Consider the following 22,507-nt stretch of genomic DNA (forward strand, 5'->3'; position numbering starts at 1 on the left):
CCCAGGACCAGCAGCATTCGCCTCACCTGGGACCTGTTAGAAATGAAAATTCTCTGGGCCCCACCACAGACCTGCTAGGTCACAACTCTGAGGGTAGGGTCCCACAACCCATATTTTAACAAGCCCTGCAGGTGACTTGGATGTTGGCTGAAGTTTGAGAACTAGTGAGACCTACTGACATAGGCTAACGTGTTGCATCAGGCTTCTATAGGTCATTATGCGACAAGGGACTAATCTAAACAGTGGTGAATCCAAATGCCATGCTACTGCCTAATGAAAGAACTGCTAATAAGGATGCTGCTCAGGGGAACTTGGGGAAACCACAACATCTTAGTTTCTTTGGATGCCAATTCTCACACCATACTGTGTTGGGTGCATGTGCATTTGAGTAAAGCCACTAAAATAAATCTATTACTCTTTTAGTTATCACTATGACTGCACATAAACAAAGTGAACTGAATCCTAAATCTCACAGAACTGAACTAAGTATAGGATTTTCAGAGAAACGCAATAGCTGCCAAGTTTAACCATCAGCACAGCTCAGGGGGAACGGTCACATAAGACCAACTAAAATTCAGAAATTATATTGCCAATGATCAGATCAGAATCAAAGTAAAGGACAACGTTGATGCTTCCACCTTCTCCTTGGCTTCTCAAAAAACAAGGAGAAATAAGCTTTGGAAGGATACCTAGTACAATAAAGGTATCTTCATCCAGTGGGATTTTTTTTTCTTTTTTTTAAAAAAGAGGGTAGGAAGTCCTCCTGAGTGAGATAATAGTACACCTGTATACTTCATTAAAATATTACTAACACAGGAGGGCCTTGCCCGTGGAGGGCCAGGCAACCATCAGGTTTTTGAGAGGGAGACTGGATACACTTCAAGAATTCAAGCTACATATAGTGGAGGCAGAGATTCGTGTGGAAAAAAAATAACATCGAGGCCAAAGATGCTCTAAACAGCCAGGATTTGGGGTAATTTATCTAACACAATGGGTTACAACAAACCAATAAACCAGCCCCAACACACCGGCAGATGAATTGCGCCCTCCTAAGTGTGGAGAAGTCACAGGGAACACTCTGAGAGGGATATTTTCATCTTTGCTTTTTCTTCAAGCTAACCTGAAATAGCTATTTTTGGAATGTGCCTGGCAGCCAGTTTTCCCAGGTGACAAGGGCCCATCTTCCCCATCTTGTATTCCCTGTCATTGTTGGAGCACACAAGCCAACAGATCAAGCAAACCCCATCACAACAGAGCGTGCTACTAACCTGCTCATGAACTTGTACCGGCGGGGCAGGTAATAGATTTTTCTCCTGGAAGAACAGCAAAAATGAAGCCAGTCGAGAAGAAAACCCATCGTCAGTTACAGTTTGAACTAGCAAGGAAGGAAAGGAGATTGAAGATAGAAGCCTGTAAGAGGTGAAGAAGAAAAAACTAAAGAGAGATTAACAGTGAGAAATGTAGTGGAAACATAGCGCATGCGTTTTTGAGTCACGAAATCTTATGAAACAGTTTCCATTGATATTTTTCCTCTCCTCATCACCATAATTCTTTGTGGTTGCTCCTTGCCTACAAAACCCATGCAGAGCAATGATTTGGACAACTGGTATTTATATGTATTCAGCTGAAGTCAGACTTTTTTCAGGGGTGCAGAGGTGGATTGCCAGCCTGCTGGCAGTAGACATAATTTAATGGGCATACTATTATGTTAACTAATATTTATATAGCACTTCAAGTTTACAGAACATCTCTCTCATTTGATATGGGCTAATATGAAAAAATATATATTTTACAACCAGTATGGGAAGGACATCAATCAGCATCAACATTCAGATGTAAATCACCACACTAGCTCATAATGCCTAACCTCTGGCCCTGGTTATAGGTGAATTAAAGAGGTAAATCAAGGAATTCTGGAAAAATTTTTTTTAAGTCAGACTTAATAAGAATCTGTCGCACTTCTGTACATTTGCATTTTAAAAAATATTACAAATGAAAATTCTGGGTGTGGTTTGAGTGGAGAGCACATGTGTTAGATGCTTTATTAAAACGCAATCTCCCTTTCCATATTTTGGGCTTCAACAAATGGAGTATAATAGTCCCCCTTTATCCACAGTTTTGCTGCCTGCAGTTTCAGTTTCCCATGGTCAATCACAATCCGAAAATAGAAAATGGAAAATTCCAGAAATAAACAATTCATAAGTTTCAAATTGCATGCTGTTCTGAGTAGTGTGATTAAATCTCAGGCGGTCCCCACTCTGTCCTCCCTGGGATGTGAATCAGCCATTTGTCTAGTGTATCCATGCTATATACACTACCTGACCATTAGTCACTCAGTAGTTCTCTTGATTATCAGATGGACTGTCTTGGTATCACAGTGCTTGTGTTTAAGCAACCCTTATTTTACTTAATAATGGCCCCAAAGGGCAAGAGTAGTGATGCTGGCACCTCAGTTATGCCAAAGAGAAGCCGTGTTTCCTTTAAGAGAAAAGGTGAAAGTTCTTGACTTAATATGGAAAGAAAAAAAATTGTATACTGATGTTGCTATGATCTACAGTAAGAATGAACCTTCTTTCCATGAAATTGTAAAGAAAGAAAAAGAAATTCATGCTAGTTTTGCTGTTGCACCTCAAATATGGATGTATGGGAAAAATAGTATATGTAGGATTTGGGACTATCTGTAATTTCAGGCATTCACTGGGGGTCTTGGAATGTATCCCCATGGGTAACAGGGGACTACTGTAGGAATGAAACTGATGTGGTTTTTATGTATTCTGAACTGTTACTGAACTATCTTATCTTTGGAAAATGGGAAGTTTATATGCCAAAACTTATTTTGCATATCTGCGAAAACTTAAAAATATATCCATCTTTTTAATAGGCAAAACTATAGAGACAATAAAAAGACCAGTGGTTGCCAGGGGTTGGGTTGGGGGACGAGGGGATAAATAGGTGGAGTACAGGGAATTGTTAGGGCGGTGAAACTATTCTGTGTGATACTGTACCGGTGGATACATGACATCATGCGTTTATCAAAACCCATAGAGCTTACAAGACAAACAGTGAACCCTAAACTGTGACCTTTAGTTAATAATAATGTATCAATGTTGGTCCAATTTTAAGAAATATACCAAACGAATGTAAGATATTAATAATAAGGAAACTGTCAGTGGCATGAGAGGGGATATATAGGAATACACTATACTATCTATTCAATTTTCCGTAAACATAAAAATGCTCTAAAAATAGTCTATTAATTAAAAAACCCATATCCATGGACATACAGGTATTGAAGCATCAGGTCTTATTGTCAATTTCCCATAAGAAACCTATTCCTCAACTTCCGTTTTTTTTTTTAAAGATTGGCACCCGAGCTAACAACTGTTGCCAATCTTTTTTTTTTTTTTTCCTGCTTTTTCTCCACAAGTCCCCCTAGTACATAGTTGTATATTTTAGTTGTGGGTCCTTCTAGTTGTGGCATGTGGGATACCACCTCAGCATGGCCTGACGAATGGTGCCATGTCCACGCCCAGGATCTGAACCAGCGAAACCCTGGGCCACCGAAGCAGAGTGTGCGAACTTAACTACTCAGCCATGGGGCCAGCCCCTCAACTTCCTTTTGAACACTGTAGGAATAAAAATCCAGGGAGACTAAACCTTGGCTTAGATTCAAAGGTGCAGTCTACAGAAAATAATAAATACAGATGATATTCTTTGGGGCATTTAAGTTCAGCCAAACTGATGTTTGCACATTTTGTTGAAACGATATGGCAGGACAATTCCTCCTTTGGAAATGAAAATATCTCTGTAGGTTCCAGTTATTTGTCTGAAATTGTAGACAAGATGATAGCATATATTTTAAAGGCATCAGGTTGCATCAGAGAAGCTATGCTTAGGTAAAATCACATCAATATTAATGAGGCGAATTGGTGTCTACACATTAACAGTATTTTCTCCTAAACTTGTTGTCCTGCAAGAATTCCTACATTTAAAAAGAAGATTATTATTCATAGTTATTATGGCTTTCTTTCTATTGCCTGGGTCACATTCTCTAAATGCTCCCTAAGAAAAGTATTAACGCTGCTGGCAGGCAGCATTTTTCTGCTATGTAATGGGCATACAAAAGTGTTATCTATGATGCAGCCAGGCCCTTCAGATGTTGATGCTTCCAGATACTAAGGGAACTTGCTGTGCACTAACATTGCTCAAGTTTTCACAATCTGCTTGGGTACTTTGCTCAAGAAGTGTGATGTGGCAGAAGGTTTTGTGAGATTTTTACTGGGAAGAGGGTATCAATTTCACTAATTTTACTACCTTACTTTTATCAAAAGGTAGACTTTTGGCTTAGTTGGCTAGAAGATGTTAGTCTGATATATGATTATCTAAGCATTTTTTATAGTGGTTTCTTATCATTTTGGTTCTTATATGCAATATAGTACTAATCCATGTTAGATAGTTACAGCATTGATAAATATGGGCTTTAATTAATTATAACTATAGTGTAGCAATTTTCAGCAGAAACTAAATTGATGTTCCTTCTGTCTCTTAGTGATAATATATAATTAAAAAAAAAATCCTTGGGTTCTTAGATTTCCTTCGGAATATTTTAAATACAAGAATAAATCCAAAGATTAGAACTATGTTTATCTCAATTCTTTTGAGAATTTTGCCTCAAGGCAAATGGATTCTAGAAATTCCAGCCTTTATTTTGACTTGGTATTAGGACGTAAAGGCCAATAAACAAAGAAAATAAGATGCACCATGGAGATGTACTAACAGCCTATGAATGGAAATTACCCTTCTCTAAATGTGTCCCTAGCTCCTCTCTGTCTCTATGAATGTAGCTGATTCTTTGTCTCTATAACTTTCCACAGCTCATTAAGAGGTGTATTTTAGAACTGGCACCAATTTGCCTAGTTCCTATTGTCTGACTTGGTCTTATTGGCCAATTGCAAACCAAAAGTATTTAATTGTTTAAGTCCCTTTGGAACTGTCCTTGGTACTAAATCCCTCCACCTCTTTTAGGGGATTCCATTATGGATTTCCCACATATCTTGGCATTTATAATTTCAGGTTTAATACTTTATTTCCATCTAGCAAGTGAAGATCACTTTTCCTTAATCCATAGGGAAAATAAGAATATTCACTGTGAGATGAAGGTAAATTAATCCTTTTAAATAACTAAGCAATCCACACAAAGTATTTTCTATTCCCCTTGGAATAAATATCAATGCTTGTGTTTGCATGGTGTTTATGACCTTGACTTTTTAAAATTTAAAAATAGCTTATTTAAAAAAATAGATCACATTTTCATGAAATTTCTTGAATTTGTTTCAATGGAAGCAGACTTCAATGCTTTTTCTGGAAGGGACTGGTCAGTAAGGACCATAAATATTCCCCGACACCGCTGATGCCTGGGGTCTGGCTGTTCAAAGCAGCAGTACACAGGGCTTCTAAAAATGGCACTTTGGAAATGAAAATGCCACTTGGAAAGTCCTCCTTCTCACAGGCACTTGAAATATGTACCTGCTAAAGAACGAATTAGCCAGAAAATTTCACAAAAAGTCACGAAGTCATTATTGGCCATAAAGACTTATTGTCCTTCCTAAACATTAGAAGGTTCTTCTCTAACAGCATTCCAGGCTGCATTTCAGTTTTATTTGTTCCTAGAGAGGAGCACATCAGGTTTACAGTGAAGCAGCAGACAGAGTTGGGAGGAAATATATTTGCACCTACCTGAAAGGCATTCTTACATTCATTTGTTCTGCATATCTTCCAAGCACTTCCCATGGAGCATGCAACTTCACAAAGATAATGTCACTATTTATTAGAGAGGACTGAAACAGAAAAAAGAAACTAAATTGAAAAGCATATCCCAGTCTCCTATGGTTAAAATTGAATTGGAACTTAGAACTCATGAACTGGTATGGAGTTTACAATTTGGGGCCTTTATTCAGCAATAAGCTGAGCCCCATGCGTGCACATATTCATTCAACAAATATACCACTGTGTGTAAGGCACTGGAGACCCAGCTGCGAACAAGAGATATAAATACCATTTACATTCTTTAAAAAATATTTTTAAAATGAATATTGGCAAAAATAAGTTAAAAAGAGAGGAATAAACTCAGATAGTGATGACTGTTCTGAAGAAAAAGTAATGGGAGAAAAAGCTCTAGGGAGGGGGCAGACACTGCTTTGGACAAGGGATCAAGGAAAGGCCTCTATGTGGAGATGGCATGTGAGCTGAGACATAAAGAAGGTGCTGGTTGGGTAAAGAGCATGGGATGGATGTTCTGGGTGCAAAGACCCTACACTGGGAAATTCCTTGGACTGTCGCATGTTGAAGGAACAGTAAGGGAGGAGAGGTCTGCAGTGTGTTCATCATGAAGATTAGCCTGAGAAGAGGCTGACAGAGTGGGCAGTGCTTCACAGGTCACAAGACAGTTGGATTGTATTATAGGAACATTAAGTTCACTTTGATTTAGGTTTTCAAAGATCACTGGGCTCCTCCATGGAGAATAAATTATAAGGGAGAGTGGCAGCAAAAGCAGAGAGAAGGAGAGATGCTCTCATTCATCCAGGCAAAGCAAACATTGGTGGTGGTGGAGATGGAGGGACTTTAGGGACGTGAGACTTAATTCTGGGTTAGAATCAGGCAAAGCTTTGTCAAAGGACTGTGCTCTTCAGTCCAAAAGCTTTGCCTTCTCTGGGGCTTTTTATCAACACAGAACTCAGGGAAGTAAAACCAGGACTTCACACCCTGATAACAACCCAACAGGTTTTGGTCTACGCCTCTGGCTGAAGGGACATCTCCAGTTACGCAAGTCATTTCCCACGGGGAGGACTGGGATGTGGAAGGAGGTAGAAGAAAAATGAGAAAACAGTGAGCCAAGCCAATTTAAATTAGCAAAATGGCCAATTATTTATCCATATCTTTCTCATACAATGTCATTCTGGACAGCACACCATTGAAATTTTTATAGTTTAAGAAGGTTGATCTAAAATTTTATAGTTAAAGACATGTTAGGCCTTTGTGGCTAACTCTCCTCATAATAGTATTTATAAACAAATATTTTTACACAGCTGACAAAAACAGAAACTCAACTTAATGCTCAAGCTGGGGTAAATATGCACTATAGGAAATTGTTCTTAAATTGCAGATGATACACAATTGTAATTCATTTCTCATATTTTCATTCAGGGTCTTACTGCTGGGTTTATAAATATTGTGCTTAATTCATAAGAACTCCTCAAGATATTATGAAAATCAAACTAGTGTCAACTGCAATGTTCTCAGGGACCCGGGTGATGCTGAATTTCCCATGGGGAGGAGAGCCAAGGTTCTGATAGTGGTCTGAAAAATCAAACTTTCTGGCAATTCAGGCAGAAGTGAGGTTTTATATTCCAGCGTGGGACAAGCAGACCCCTGACTATAAGCCCCCTGAGAACAAGGAACGTTTCTGTAATTCTTGGTCGAATTCTCTGGGCCTAGCACAGTGCCTGGTACAGAGGAAGCACAACCAATATTTGTCTAATTCATGAAGATGGTTAGTGAAATGCGAACATTTAGTCCTGGCCCAGGCGAAAGCTGTGAGTCCTGTGAAGCAGGAAGGGACTGTCAATGAAGTGACTCTTGAAGCCAGTATAGCAGGTTACTGCAAATGAGACACCCTCCAACCAGGGAACAGACAAGTCAGTAAGCACTGAAGATGTGATGGCCAGTGCTGTGTGTCTTTGCACAAACTGGTTTTCTATTTAATAACCTATTATATTCAGTCCTCCCTCCACTGGGTGCTTAGAGCTAAGTAGTCAGGAAGCATGTGAATGAGCTCACGGGTGGCAACGTCCATACAGAACATAGAGAAACACAGCACGCACACACACATGCAAACTCCATCCTGTCCCATTCATGTCTGAGGACGCACTGATGCCTTGATGTGAAATGGTCTCACAGCTTATCAGTCGAGCATTTCTGTGGTCTGGAAAAGACTGCCACTTGCTATTGAAATATAGTACAGTTCTCCAAGTTATAAAGCAGAAGAAAGACTATATTTCCTAAAAATTGGTGTTTTCTTATATTAAAGATACAGTTCAGAGTCTGGGAAAGTTATGCATCTTCCTCACTTAGAAAGTTTAATTGTGATAATAGGAATTCTTTATATTCACCTAGCTTTCCTACAAGGTTCTATACTCACTGTTGTTTCTTCTCTCATCTTCCTAAGAGAGAAGAAGTAAAACTGTGCAATAAGGAAAACAGTACTGGAATGTGACTGATTCACAGAATCTGACTGAATCACAGAACCAGAAAAACTTTGAGTCAGAGCAAAATATAATCTCAGAGTATACTCTCTCCATGAAATCACTGTAATTGCTAGTTTTACAGAAAATGTACAGTCTAGACAAAGAAAAATCATTTTGGAGATCCCCATGAATGGATGAAAACATTAAGGAGAACACAATAATATATTCCACTTAGGGCACATTTTAAATGCCAGGCTTCTATGTGTGGAAAAGCCAAGCTCATCATCTGAACAAATACTGAGTCAACTAAAATTCTCACGTGGGTTTCAACATTTTCTGCATAAAAGTGCAGCTGCTTTGATTCATTTGGCATGATAAAAATAACTTCATTTTTCTTATTATTTCAATTATAATAAAATTATAAAACCATCATTTTATTTTTTTTTTAGTGCTTTGTAATTTTGGAAACATTTTCACATATTACGTCATTTTATTCCCACAAGAACCTTGTGAGAGAGGCTTTCCTTCAATTTCTTAGAGGAGAGAGAGAGAGAGAGAACAGGTGAAGCCACTCAAGCCAAACTGAACGTTTACCCGACAGAGCTGAGTCCACACTCACAACCCTTGACTTCTTTGTCAATTTTATCTAATAAACTCTGAGGCTTAAATAAACCCGTGGCTTTGTACATGCAGGGAAGATGCATAAGCTCAGAATTGTTCCTTTACCAGTTTATACAAACTAATCTGAAAAGAATTTCATAGTTTAGAAAACAAAGCAACAAAAACAAAGAGTAAAACTACTAATGAACTGAGATTTGATTTGGAACTACTCAAAGTAATCTTGATCATCATGAGAAAAATGTTAACTGAATTCCCTTGAATGATGATGAACGTCTATTCACAGGTCCTCTGTGTGCATGTGTGTGTTTCTGTGTGTAGATGGGGCTTACTATTTACATACAGTTTTTCAAGGAGGAACTGAACTTCAGCCCAGAAAAATAAATGTGAGACAGATGATTGCTAATTATATGGCTCATATTTCACTCTTTGCTTTACTGCTGAATGATTATGCTACTGTTTCTAAATAGGTTTTTCCTCATTAGTAAGTATTCCCTTCCACATAAATCTAAGTGTGCAAGTGCCAAAGTGAAGAGAAATGAAAATGATTTTTTTAAAAACATAGAGTTGTTTCATTAATATACTGCAATAAAAATCCCTTAGGTTAGAACCTTGGGGAGGAGAAAAATGGCCATTTAGAGTTTGGAAAAATATCCTCAGAAGAATGACTGGAGAAATTAAGAAGTAGCATGAAGACTTCCTGGATTAGAAATAGATAAGATTCACAAAAAACATCCCTTCTTTCTTTGCTTCATTCAACAAGAACATATTAAACACCTTCCATGTGCTAGATGCTAGGAATGCAAAGATATATAAATTGTAGTCCTTGCCTTGGTATGTCACAACTGAGTAACGGGAGGCGAGGTAAGGAATAAGTAAGGAAAAGAAGAAATAGCATGCCATTATCTGATCCAAGCAATTCATCTCTCAAAGACATATCTATGTATGTATACATCTCTACATCACATGACCCCTGACACCACTGCTGAGAAGGGGACTCTGAGGGACAAATAGGGTCAGGAGTGGGGTCATGGCAGCAGATCATGAACTCAGTTTTGGAAATGTTAGGTTCAAAATGCCCATTAGAAGATGTCTTGTGGGTAGTTAGATAAATGAGTCTGGAGCTCAGGGTAGCAGTCCGGGCCAGAGATACAAAGTAAGTGTGGTCAGGATACAGACAATATTTAAGTCCACAAGATTGGATGAGGTCACTCTGGGAGAGAGTATGGGTACAGAGCCACATGGGTAGCTGAACCACAGAGGTTAGTTAGGTATGCAGACTCTGAGGTTGGACTACACATATTCATATTCATATGTCTATCTTTTACCAGCTCTGTAGTCTTGGACAAGCTATTTAACCTCTCTGTGCCTCAGTTTGTTCAACTGCAAAATGGGAAATGATAGCAATATCTATTGAATTATATTAAATGGCATGATACAGGTAAGATGCTCATAGTACATCTAAAACATATTATCATTATCTTCAGGAAGGGCCACACCATATTGGTGGTGGTGGGAAGAACACAGTACTCCTACTCATCCAAGCTACAACCTGAGAAGGCAACAAAAAAGGAAGTGATATCTGGGAAGGAGTCTTCAGCCTTTGACTACAAGGCTCGACCAGAAGAAACAGTGAGAGTCAAGCCCCCAATTCCTGTCTCCTGTCCCTCCTTGGTCCCCAGGGTCTCCTACACGTTCCTTTAAGGACATTCATTCATTCAACGGACATTCATTAAGTGACTACCTCATATCAGATACTCTACTAGGTGCTGGATATAGACAGTAGACACAGCAGACAGAATTCATAGTCTAGAGTAGGAAACAGACATTAAACAACAAATAAACATGATTTAAAATTATGAAAAGTGGTAGAAAGGGAAATAATGTAGTGCTGTGGGAGAGAGAAGAACTGGGGGCACTTGCTTTAGATCAGCTGGTTCATCTCTGAGGAGTGACACGTAACCTGAGATCCAAAAGATGAGAAGGTGTTAGCCATGGGAGAAGCCTAGTGAAAAGCATGCCAAGCAGAGGGAACAGCAAGTAAAAGGACCCAGAGATTGCATAAGGAAATGAAAGGTTCAGGTGATTGGACAGTGTAAAGTGTGAGGTAGGGAGAGTTATCTGAGCTGTGGCCAGAGAGGAGGGCTGGAGACAGACCATGCTGGGCCAGGTACAATGTGCTAAGGAGTTTGAATTTTATTCTGTAAGGACAATGGGAAGTCCCTAGTGGGTTAAAGGCAGAGCGGCGATGGGACTGCTTGTTTTAGAAAGTGCACTCAGAATGCCCTGTGGAGAACATCCTAGGGGGAGTGCAGGACTGGGAAGTTCAATAGGAAAGTTATTCCAGCGGGACAGGTAAGATAAGATGGCAGCTGGAATCAGAAGGTGGACGTGGCGAGAAGGACAGAAATGGACAGATTTGAGATCTATTTGGAGGTAGATTTGAAGGGATTTGGGATTAATCAAATGAGGAGAGTGAGAAAAAAATCCAGTGTCTAGAATAATAAGCAGGTTGTTTTGCCTGGAAAACCAGACAGATGGTAGTACCACACGTTGAGTTAGAGAAGAGTCGGGGAGAAGATGGTTGTTTATTTTGGGACATGCACCTTTGATGTACCTGGGAGATAGTTACATAGAAGTTTTAAGTAGGCAAATGGATATGTAAGTCTGGATCCCCGAAGGGTGGGACTTATTAATTTGAGAATGGCAGGTATGTAGTTGATGTTTAAAAGTATAGAACTTGATGAAGTCAGCTAAGGAAAGAGTATTGGGAAGTGGTAAAGACCGAACCCTGGAGCATGCTAACACTTAGAGGTTTGAAAGAGGAGAGAGCAACCATCAAGGAGACTGAGAAGGAGCCACCAGAGACGTGGGCAAGAAACAAAGAGAGGGACAAAGCGGAAACCAAGAGGAATGGGCTTCCAGAAGGATGAGTTGATGAGCTGTGTGAGATAAGCCAGGGACAGCTCAGGCAACCTTTCCCACAGCTACCCCTGGGCTGCTGCCTGGGGTGGGCCTCATTCAGCAGTGCCACTTGTCCCATCCCTGCTGTTGCCTCCCTTTTGCCTGCTGACACTGCCGTTGGCCCTCATCCTGATGCTGATGCAGAGTTGAGGTGGAATTGTTTCTAAAAGTGGTCAGCTTGTTCCCTGAAGGGAAGCTGGGAACTTCCATGTTCCAGCTGACTCTCCTGAGGAGTCAGGGCTGAGTTCAAGGAGGGCACCTGGGTTCCAAGCCATGTTTCCCTCCCAAGTGCACCTCCCTGCCACATGCAGACCGTCAGCAAAGAAAGAAGCCCACACATGAGTCCCCTCACCGATGCTGGGGAGAGTTGTCAGCCCCTTCAGAGCGCCTTGTCAAGAGGTCAGAAGTGGCTCAAGTCTCTGCTCTGCACTTGAGGTTCCCAGTCCCAGGCTACAGTGCTCCACACTTCTCCCAAGGATTCTCAGGCAACAAAAACTCCAGGCAATGTCCCGGAACTCCTGAGGTGGACATGCAAATTGGCCTCCCCTCTACCTCTAGGCCCTCATTATACACACATATGCTGATTTCAAAGAAAAAAATCTCATTGCAATTATGTTTCATTTTACGCCTATGTTTGTCTGAATGAGATCATGATCCTGTACAGAGTCGCATGTAGATGTATTTGTCTGTGTGTGCACCCATAAAGGAAATATACTAGAAATCATGTTTACCATAGCAACCTTATTCTGGGAAATTTTTATCAGTTTATTTTCATTTCAAGTCCATTTTTATTGAGTTATATTGAAACAGGATGGTGGTACTTCTTAAAAGGTAGCAGGAGAAAGGAAAATAATTTTAAACAAATGATTAACCAAATCTTTCATCAAATGTTTATTACACATATATTAACCTCTTGCCTTGTGCTGGGAAAAGGTCATTTGTGTTATAATAAGACAACTAGCTCTGAGGTACCATGGGCTATAAAAAAAATAAAGAGAAACCATTTCTGCCTGTGACACTAATACCCCAGCCATAGAGATAAAATACTGTGGGTTTGTCTCTCAGTACCAGGAGAGGCATTGGTTCTAGGACCCCTGTAGATACCAAAATCTGCAGATGTTCAAAGTTCCAGCCGTTAGTCTGCGTTCCACATCCACAGGTTCTGCATCTGCGGGTTCCCCTGACCACAGATTGGGGCCACCTAGAAGTGCATGTGGAATTTGAGTAGAATTGCGAAACAAGAGATAAACAAGTTCAAGGATATGCAACCTTTCTTTCTACATCGAGTGGAGAAACCACATGGTGTAGTGGTTAAAAGTCCCAGCTTTGGAATTAGGTTCAAGTGTCAGATGTGCTACTTAGTAGCTGGTGACCTTGAGCAAGCTATTTAATCTCTATAAGCCTCAATTCTCTCACCTGTGTCATGGGAAAAACGTCAGCACTGACTTCAGATTTCTTCTGAGGACTACAAGATTTAATGCATGCAAAGTACTTAGTTCCTTTTGCATTAAAAATGCTCTTCCAATGGTAAAGAAAAAGGTACAGGATTCATCAAAATCATCTGAAAATATTTTTAAAAGTTAAAGCTTTGACTGAAGAACAAAAGATTGCTTTCTTCTCACCTGGTTTGCAAATTTTGGCCATAAAAGTATAATGACAATGTTAGGAATGGAGAGGTATTTACTTAAAGGGACTAGGAAAGGCAGCTGCATTTGAGAACAGAACAATGTTCCTCTCCTCAGATATTACAGAGTGAGCACCTGGCTGGAAGGAACCTGCCTCTCTCTCACTTGCAAGCTCATTTGATTCTGGTTTCACCTAAGACAAAAAGTATACATGGGGGTTACATTTGTGCCAAATAGCGACACGGAACAGGTGGGGAGGAGATAGGGAATGAAACAGAGGTCTGTATGGAAATACTCCCCCTGTGGGTCTAGGTTAGTCAGGTACCCTAAGAAGTCCTGGGTCCCAACAAGAGGCTGTTGAAGTTAAAAAGGCCACCTGAGCTCAAAAGATGACCCCAAATCCTTTCTTTAACTTTGTAGAAAACTGTCCTAAAAGAGCTGGATGGAACTTTATCAGAGCAGAGAAGACTAAAGGAGACGTAGCCCTGGATACTTCACACAAGTATCTAGAAGCATCCTTGATTTGACTTGAAAGGTGACCACGGGCCAACAGCTGACTGTGTGCTGCTGTGTGGTGGAAAGAAGGCATGGGCCACGTCCTGTCACAGCTCCTCCTTGTGAGCTCGCGAAAGTCACTTCACTTCTCTGTCAGTCTCTGCACTGACCACATGGAGATAACATGACCCCCTGCAGCAAACTTCTAGGGCTGGTCTTTTTTTTTTTTTTTTTAAGGAAGATCAGCCCTGAGTCAACATCTGCTGCCAATCCTTCTCTTTTTGCTGAGGAAGACTGGCCCTGAGCTAACATCCATGCTCTTAGGGCTGTTTTGAGGCATAGATTGGAATAGCCTGTGAGAGCATGTGGAAGAGTGCCCAGTCGTGGCCCTGTCTCTGGCTGGACCTTAGATTTGGATCCTGGGCTCTTGCTCTCTGCCCTCACTTTCCTCACCTGCAGAAGGAGGGCCTGGAATGAATCAGTTTGTTCCAAACTTGCTCAGTGGAAGTAAACCTGGAAATCATGGTCTTTGCAGATGACTGTGAGTCTTACTGTGTGAATTGTAATTTAGCATCGTTCACTCACCCATGCATGTATTCCACACACCTCATTGAGGGCCTACTATGTGCCTCCTAGCTGCTGCGAGTACAACTGTGAACAAAACAGATGGAATTCCTGCCCTCATGGAGTTCAAGTTCTACTGGGGACACAGACCCTCAACAAACATATATAATATTTCTGATGGAGTGCTTTGAAGAAGTACAAAGACGGGTAAGGAAATAGAAAGTAATGTTGAGAAGGAGATGCTATTTTAGATAGAGAGGTGTGGACAGGCCTTTTAATAAGACGACATTTGAGCAGAAACCTGAAGAAGGTGTTGAAGAAAGCTGTTCCATTATCCAGGGATAGAGCATTCCAGGCAGTGAGAAGAGTCAAAGGACAAGGCCCTAAGGCACAAATATGCCAGACATTTCAATTTATTGAGCACAAGGGGTGAAATCAGGGTAGCCGCTTGCATCAGATCTGTACACCTTAGGCAACTACCTGGATATCACTTTCTCATAACTACACTGTTAGAAAAACAAAGCAAACCCCTAAAATTCATGGGCAAAAAGGAGATATTAATTTCCAATTAGGAACTCAGATATGCCTCTGGAGAACAAAAATAGTAGTGGTAGAGGCAGGAGCAGTTACGTAGTGCTTACTGCATGCTGGGTAGAATTTAGTGCTTTCACCTACATTAAATAATCTAACCTTCACATCAGCCCTATGAGGCAGGCATCATTATTATCCCAATTTGTTGCAGATGAGGAACTGAAGCACGAAGACCACACAGTGAGTAAGGAGGGGGGTCCCAATTCTCACCAAGGCAGTTGGGCTTCATACCTGCTGCTCCACTGGGAAAGCTGGGGCTAACCTGAAAGTATTTCCTCATGGATTCAATCCATTGCCATTTTACTTTTTCCAAAAATTCTTAGTTACATACTGGAATCTAAAGTGCAGTGCATTCAATTCCCTCTAAACATCTAAGATGAATGTAAGGTCAGTAGTAAAACAAACCTGATGCCTGGTTTTGCCACTCACTACCTGTGTGTTGCTGGGCACGTTACTTAGTTCATGAGCCTCAGTTTCCTCATTTGTAAAATGGGGATAACAATACCCACCTTGCAGGGTTGTTCTGAAGCTGACATGGTTGTTGTATCATAGGTGGTTCAGTAAGTAAGAATTTCCTTCTCCCTCCCATCATTACTGAATGCTTGGTGGACATTCTGCTAACCCATAGCTGACACTAGAATTTCTTGGTAGATCTGGAATCTAGTCACTGAAACTGATGAAGAAATGCACATTTCTGGAGGGTTAAAGGCTCAAGGTAATCACTGAGCAATTTCATCTCTTCTCAGTGGGGCTGCCATCTAACCAGCTGCATGTCACTGGGCAAATGACTTGCACTTTTCTGAGCTTCGGTTTTCTCATAGGGCATATGTCTCTAAAAAGATTTGCATGTGTGTGTTTTTCATTCTTGCTTTCCTTAGGGACACATCAGGATTTGTGAGTGTGGTTTAAAAAAGCTCTTCAACCGATGCTGATGCAATCCTCTCCTCACAACTCTCTCACACACACACATACACTCAAACACACTGTGCCCTGGTGGAGAGAAGTCTATGACGTACTGTATATTCCTAGATGGTCACAGTGTTCATTCCTTAAAGATGACAGTAGCATCAGTGACAGAAAATAGGTATATGAAATGGTCACCCTCTCTAGTAGATCTTCAAATCAGGTTCCCTGAGGACTCCACTCGGGCTGTATTCTCATCTTTCTGTTCTCCCTGGTTGATCTCATTCCTTCCCAAAGGCTTTAGATGTCACCTATTGTCTGATGTTTCCCAGATGCATATCTTCAGCCCAGACCCTACTTCCAAGTTTCAGATCAGCATATCCAATGGCCAACATGATATCTGCCCTCAGTTGTCTCATCGGCACACCAGACTCCACATGTCTAAAATGGACCTGCTTCTCTGGCAAAACTGCTCTTCTTCTCAGTGCCCCCAGGCTCAGGAAAATGCACAACTATCTACCCAGTTGCTCAAGTCCAGGAGTTACCTTTGACCTCTCCTTTTTTCCTTACCCCACATCCAATTAATCACAATGTCTTATTGATTCTACCTCTTACATTGTTCTCAAATCCGTCTACTTCTCTCCATTTTCACTGCCGCCATTCTCCTTTAAGCCACCACCATCTATATCCTTAAAGACTGCAACAGCCTCATAGCTGGGCTCCCTCCAATTTGTTCTTGCTTTGTGTATTCTCACTGACATCAGAGACACCTTTAAAAATGCATGTGATCCATGGTTTTCCACAGCTCTCTGGAAAATCACTAAAGTGGCCAATGCATGACCTGGCCACTCCCTTATCTTGTGCCACTTTTCCTTTCTCTGGGTTCCAGTCACATGGGCCTTCTTTTTTCTTCTTTCCAAATTGCCCAACTCCTGACAGTCTCAGGATTTTCTCACATGCTGTTTTCTCTGCCTAATAAATCTTGCTGTGCCAGGTCTCATGTTATATGGCAAGCAGAATTCTAACACAGCCCCCAAGATTGCCACCTGCCCAGTGTACAAACCTGTGAATATGAAGGGATATCACCCCTGTGATTGGGTTGCTAATTTGTTGACTTTGAGTTAATCAAAAGGGAGATTATTTTGAGTTGGCCCAAACTAATCAGGTGAGTCCTTATAAGAGAATCTTGAGTTCAGAGAGATTCTCCTGCTGACTTTGAAGAAGTAAGCTACCATATTGAGAGAGGGCCTATGAGGGCAAGGAATCTTGAGTGGCCTCTGGGAGCTGAGAGCAGTGCCTGGTTGGCAGCCAGCAAGAAAATGGGGACCTCAGTCCAACAACCAGAAGGAACTAAACTCTGCCAGTAACTGTGTGAAAGGACCTTGAACTCCAACAGGGAATGCAGCCTGACTGACACCAGATGCAGCCTTATAGGATCCCAATTGGAAGACTCAGTTGAGTTGAACCCAGACTCCCGACTCACAGAAACTATGAGATCATAAACATAGATTGTTTTAAGCCTCTAAGTTTGAGATAACCTCTTATGCAGCAATATAAAACTAATACAGGTCATATTTCAATTAATTAATTCTGTAATGATGTATTTCACTGTTGTCTCTAAGAGACTGTACAGCTTCTTCACAGCTGTACTCTCAGAACTCAGGATATTACTCAGGATGTTTCCCAAATTAATTTTTGAACATATTTGGATCTAGACTATGAATAGCTTTCTCATGTTGTTGATTACTTTATTAAAACACTATTATTAGACAGAAAACATTCATCCTCTTGCTACCACAAAGATTTCAGTATGGTTTTAAATTTATGAGAAACTCAAGTAAATACTCCTTTAAGCTACTATCAAGGGAGGTCCAGTGCTGAAGAGCTAAGTGCAAATTTTCATGTTTCATCAGAGGTTTCATGTGTTGCAATTAAGTGAACACTGATGCAACATGCTCTTGGTTAATCTGCATAACCCTGGAAACTTACAACAAGCCTAGGAAACTTACTGCGTCAGGATATCTGAAGAAAACCAAAGTTTGGTGTATCTGCCAGGATGAGCTAAGTTATGCTGCAGCAACAAATAACCCCAAATTTCAGTGACTTAAAATGGTAGAGTTGTACTGTCAATATGGTAGCTACTAGCCACATGTGGCTATTGAGAACTTGAACTACAGCTAGTACAAATTGAGATACGCTGTCTGTAAAAATTATATACTAGATTTTAAAGACTTACCATGTCTGAAAAAAACAATGTAAAATACCTTATCGATTTCTATATTGATTACACATTTAAATGATAATAATTTAGATATATTGTATTAACTAAAACATTAAAATTAATTTATTCTGTTTCTTTTAATTTTTATATTTAACTACTGGAAAATTTAAAATTACATTACACCTATTGGCTGGTGCTATGATAAAGGTTTATTTCTTGTTTATGCTACATTTTAGTGACTCAGTGATTCAAGATTATGGGTCACTGTGCCAGAGGGAAGGCAGAGCTCAGAGAGTCTCACAGGGACACAGTCACTTCTGTGCACAGCCCGTTGGACAGAAATAACTAGTCACATGGACCCATTTGTCTACAAGTCTACCAGAAAGAGGGATTGTATCTAAGGAGTGCTGCTAATTAATACACACTGATATAGAACACCCTCCCTCCCTCACTTACTTAGGATCACAGTAGATCCATGTGTAAAGCAAATGTCTTATCTTCCTTACAACATAACCAATCATAAAGTCATTCAATTTTATTAGTCAAACACCTAAAGTAATCTTAACTACATGCCAGGCACTATATTGGCCCCTAGGGACACAGAGAAGTCTAAGACATGGTCCTGGATCTCAGGGAACTCACAATTCAGCAGGGCAATTTTTTTTTTTTTAAAGATTTTATTTTTTCCTTTTTCTCCCCAACGCCCCCCAGTACATAGTTGTATATTCTTCGTTGTGGGTCCTTCTAGTTGTGGCATGTGGGACGCTGCCTCAGCGTGGTCTGATGAGCAGTGCCATGTCCGCGCCCAGGATTCGAACCAATGAAACACTGGGCCGCCTGCAGCGGAGGGCGCGAACTTAACCACTCAGCCACGGGGCCAGCCCCTCAGCAGGGCAATTATTATACTAACTATAAATAACATAATGAATATGAAATGAAGTTGTTCTAATGTCTTCTGGGAGCACAGGAGAGAAGATTCTCCCTTGTGGATGCTTTCTCTGTGAAGTCCTAAATCTCTCCTCAGAAGTAAGCAACGTCAGCTCTGATCTACACAACGCCAACAGTCCTTTCACTTCTTGCAGATCATCATAATACGTCCCTCTTCCTTCAAGATGATGCATTAGACAAATTGAACTTGGGGACAACTATATCATCACAATTACGCTTTATATTATCACAAATGACCAACCCACTGATAACTATTCAGTTATGACCCAGTCAATAACCCACATGTCGTTATGCCCTTAGTAAACTGCAGTGATTAACAGCCATGACATAGGCATGACCCAGAAAGAACAGATGAGCAGGGTGCCTGCTGCCAGCAAAGAAGCAATTTAACTTTGGAAATACTTTTTAATGCGTGTGGAAAGGTTATGACATCCCTCCTAGGCCTATTTTATTTATCTCTTGGTGGAATGCTGATCAAAATTAGAGGATGCAATAAAAGTGCACATAGCAGTATATCTTACAAAGTGCTTTTTACCTAAATGTTATGAAAAAGCTGTTAAGAAATGGGGCTCATAAGATTTTTGATAACAGAGAAATGTAGCTGATAGATTATACTTCAACTCTTATCAGTTCCTCACTGGTATAATGCTCATATAACTCCTTTGCCTACTTTACAGGACTAAGATATATATAAAATATTAGATAATTATATATTCTTAGATAATATTATATATAAGCATATAATATTAGGTAATGCATTTGAAACCTTGCTTCATGGGTGCCATTAGTGAGTCCTTGGCATCTGGTTCTCCTCTCCTTCAGGGCATATGGAAGTTTGAGCCTCCTGGCCCACTGTGGTAGGCTGAAGCCACATGGTAAGCTCCCACCATTCAGTTGTGAGCAGAAGCCTCAAAGACTGGTGTGTGATTCACCTTTCACTGCCACAGAGGAGGTGTCTGGATGAAGCTTCTGTAATGCTGGGTTCCTGGTAACTACAAAAACAGTTTCTCTCCTCCCTCTTCCTCCCCTTGCTGTCCTGAGATTAAGAAGTAAATCCTCTTGCCTTAAGCCTTTAATATGACAAAGCCCTGAATGACATGTAGAAGTTATAAAAAGATCTGCATGGAACTGCATGAGACCACAGGGAGATAGATATAGAGGGAAAGGGGACTGAAGACCCAGGTCTTAGGATGCTCTAATATTTGGAGATCAGATATAAGAGGATGGTGAGCAAAGGAGGTTGAGAAAGGGCCAAAGAGGAAGGGAGAAATCCAGGGTAACATAAAAAGTCTCCAGAGCCAAGAGAAGAACGTGTTTCAAGGAATGACTGATCCACCATGTACAGGAATGCTGCTGACAAGGCCAGTAAGATAACAGTGATGGCATGACCACTGGATTTGGCTATAGCTGACCTTTATAAAAGCAGTTTCTGTGGAATGGTTGGAGAGAAAGCTCAGACTGAGTCGTTTGAAAAGAGAATGGTAGGGGAGGAAATGGAGACAGTGATGCTAGACACATCTTTCAAGACGTTTTTCTGTGAAATGGTGAAGAGAAATGGGGCCATCATTGGAGGAGAATATGCGGGTCAAGGGAGTTTTCTTTTTAAGATATGAGTTACAGAAGCATGTTTGCAATGATTGAGTAGAGAGCAAAAACTGATGATGCAAGGGAGAGAGGAGACAATTACAGGAGCAAAGTCCTTGAGAAGGTGAAACGGGAAGAGATTCAGCACATAATAGGAAGGCTCCCAGGACAGCGGCAACACTTCATGCATAGTAACAGAGGGAAGGCAGAGAGTGTGGGGATAGTCACAGAAGATCCTGTTCAGTGGCTTCTATTCTCTCTGAGGATAGGCAAGGTTATCAGCAGAGCCTTTGTGTGATGGTGGTAGCGGCGGGAGTTGCAGATCAAGGAGGTGTGATGGTTGAGGGATGAGACAGAAAACGTGAAACAACAGTTGGCCAACTCCCTCACTTATTCAGTCTTCATCCCCAGTACTTTCGTACTCTGTTCTACTTTTGCCTTTGCCATATCATTTATCACCTTCTAACATACTATATCATTTACTTATGTTTGTTGTTCACTATCTCCCCATTAGAATGTGAGCACTGCAAGATAGAGGCTCTTTGTTTTGCTTACTGATGTATTCTAAGTGCCTAGAATTGTGCCAGGTACCACATATTTATTGAATGATCGAAAAAAAATGAATACATGAAAGAAATAAGGAGGCAAAGAAAGGAAGCTTGGAAAGGATGGGAAGGAGGAAAGAAGTTAGTTCATTGTTACGGTGAGGGGGAGAGCAAACCAACTAGGCTTTCTGGCATTCTTTGGTGCTCACCTGAGATGGTGATCATGATTCAAAGTGACCCAGTCAGTATATCTTCCCAGCAACATTCAACCCACTCAGGTGCAGACACAAAGAAAGAGGGATTTAATCAAGGTCAAGGCTTTGCCAGGCAAATAAGTCAAAAGACTGAGAGGATTCAGGTGCTCATAAACAAGCAGTCATAATGATGGACTATGGAATCAAAGCTAAGTAATAAGGAAAACGAAATGATGGTCAAAAAGTGTTTGGGACAATTAATCAGCAGGCTCATTATCATATTCAATATACTTCCCAATGACATTTTAGAACATTTAAACCCATTCAAAGCAAGTTCCAGTTCTAAGTATGGGCTCCAACTATTTCAGGGTTTACTTAGAATTCTCTTTCCCTAAAGAGACTTCATTTTAAAGGGAGATTAAGCTACAGCTTTGCTAAGTATAAATAGAAAAAGACAAAAAAAAAAAAAAAAAAAGGAAAATCACAAACTAAAATTCAATACATACTTGCTGATTACTTCTTATCTTTGTTTTGCCAACCAAATGAAGCACTATGTGACATGAAGAATCAAGACTAGCAGTTTTTCATTTGACTGGAGTTTGTACAGAGAAGCACAGGGTGGAAGAGCCCAGCAATCAGTGGACACCTCAAGTATAACACATACAGTGTTATCCATGAGTCACCGAATGAAGGACTAGATTTCAGAAGACCCACAGACACTTATTAACGTCTGATAAACTGAATCAAGGCAGCCTCAAATGAATGCCAAAGTGATTTACTGCTGTGCAATCCAAAATAATATCCTGGCTAAACCAAGGAACCTACAGACTGCGGAGGAGGAGAAGCCCCAAGAGGAGATATAATGCATTTCTGAAACACTAATGGACACGAGGTCTCACTGCGTATAATTTTCTTTCCTACCTACTGGACTGCTAAGGTCAAGGAAAATTGTATGCAGTACGATTTCATTCTTCTGCCTGCTCCACTTCCAGCCTTCTGTAAAGGTCTTTTT

General features: G+C 40.6%; 1 protein-coding gene across 1 annotated transcript in view; it reads right to left on the minus strand.

Moving 5' to 3' along the window:
• Positions 1–22,507, minus strand: part of ANO4 (anoctamin 4) — a 186,098-nt gene that overhangs the window by 126,813 nt on the left and 36,778 nt on the right. Inside the window, exons 5-6 of the mRNA XM_046646718.1 lie at positions 5,737–5,837; positions 1,269–1,313 (exon numbers count right to left, since the gene is read on the minus strand). Of these exons, the coding sequence (XP_046502674.1) occupies positions 1,269–1,313; positions 5,737–5,837 (146 nt within the window). The remainder of the gene's footprint in view (positions 1–1,268; positions 1,314–5,736; positions 5,838–22,507) is intronic.

This window comes from Equus quagga, chromosome 19 (genome assembly GCF_021613505.1).
Source record: "Equus quagga isolate Etosha38 chromosome 19, UCLA_HA_Equagga_1.0, whole genome shotgun sequence".
Lineage (NCBI taxonomy): Eukaryota > Metazoa > Chordata > Mammalia > Perissodactyla > Equidae > Equus > Equus quagga.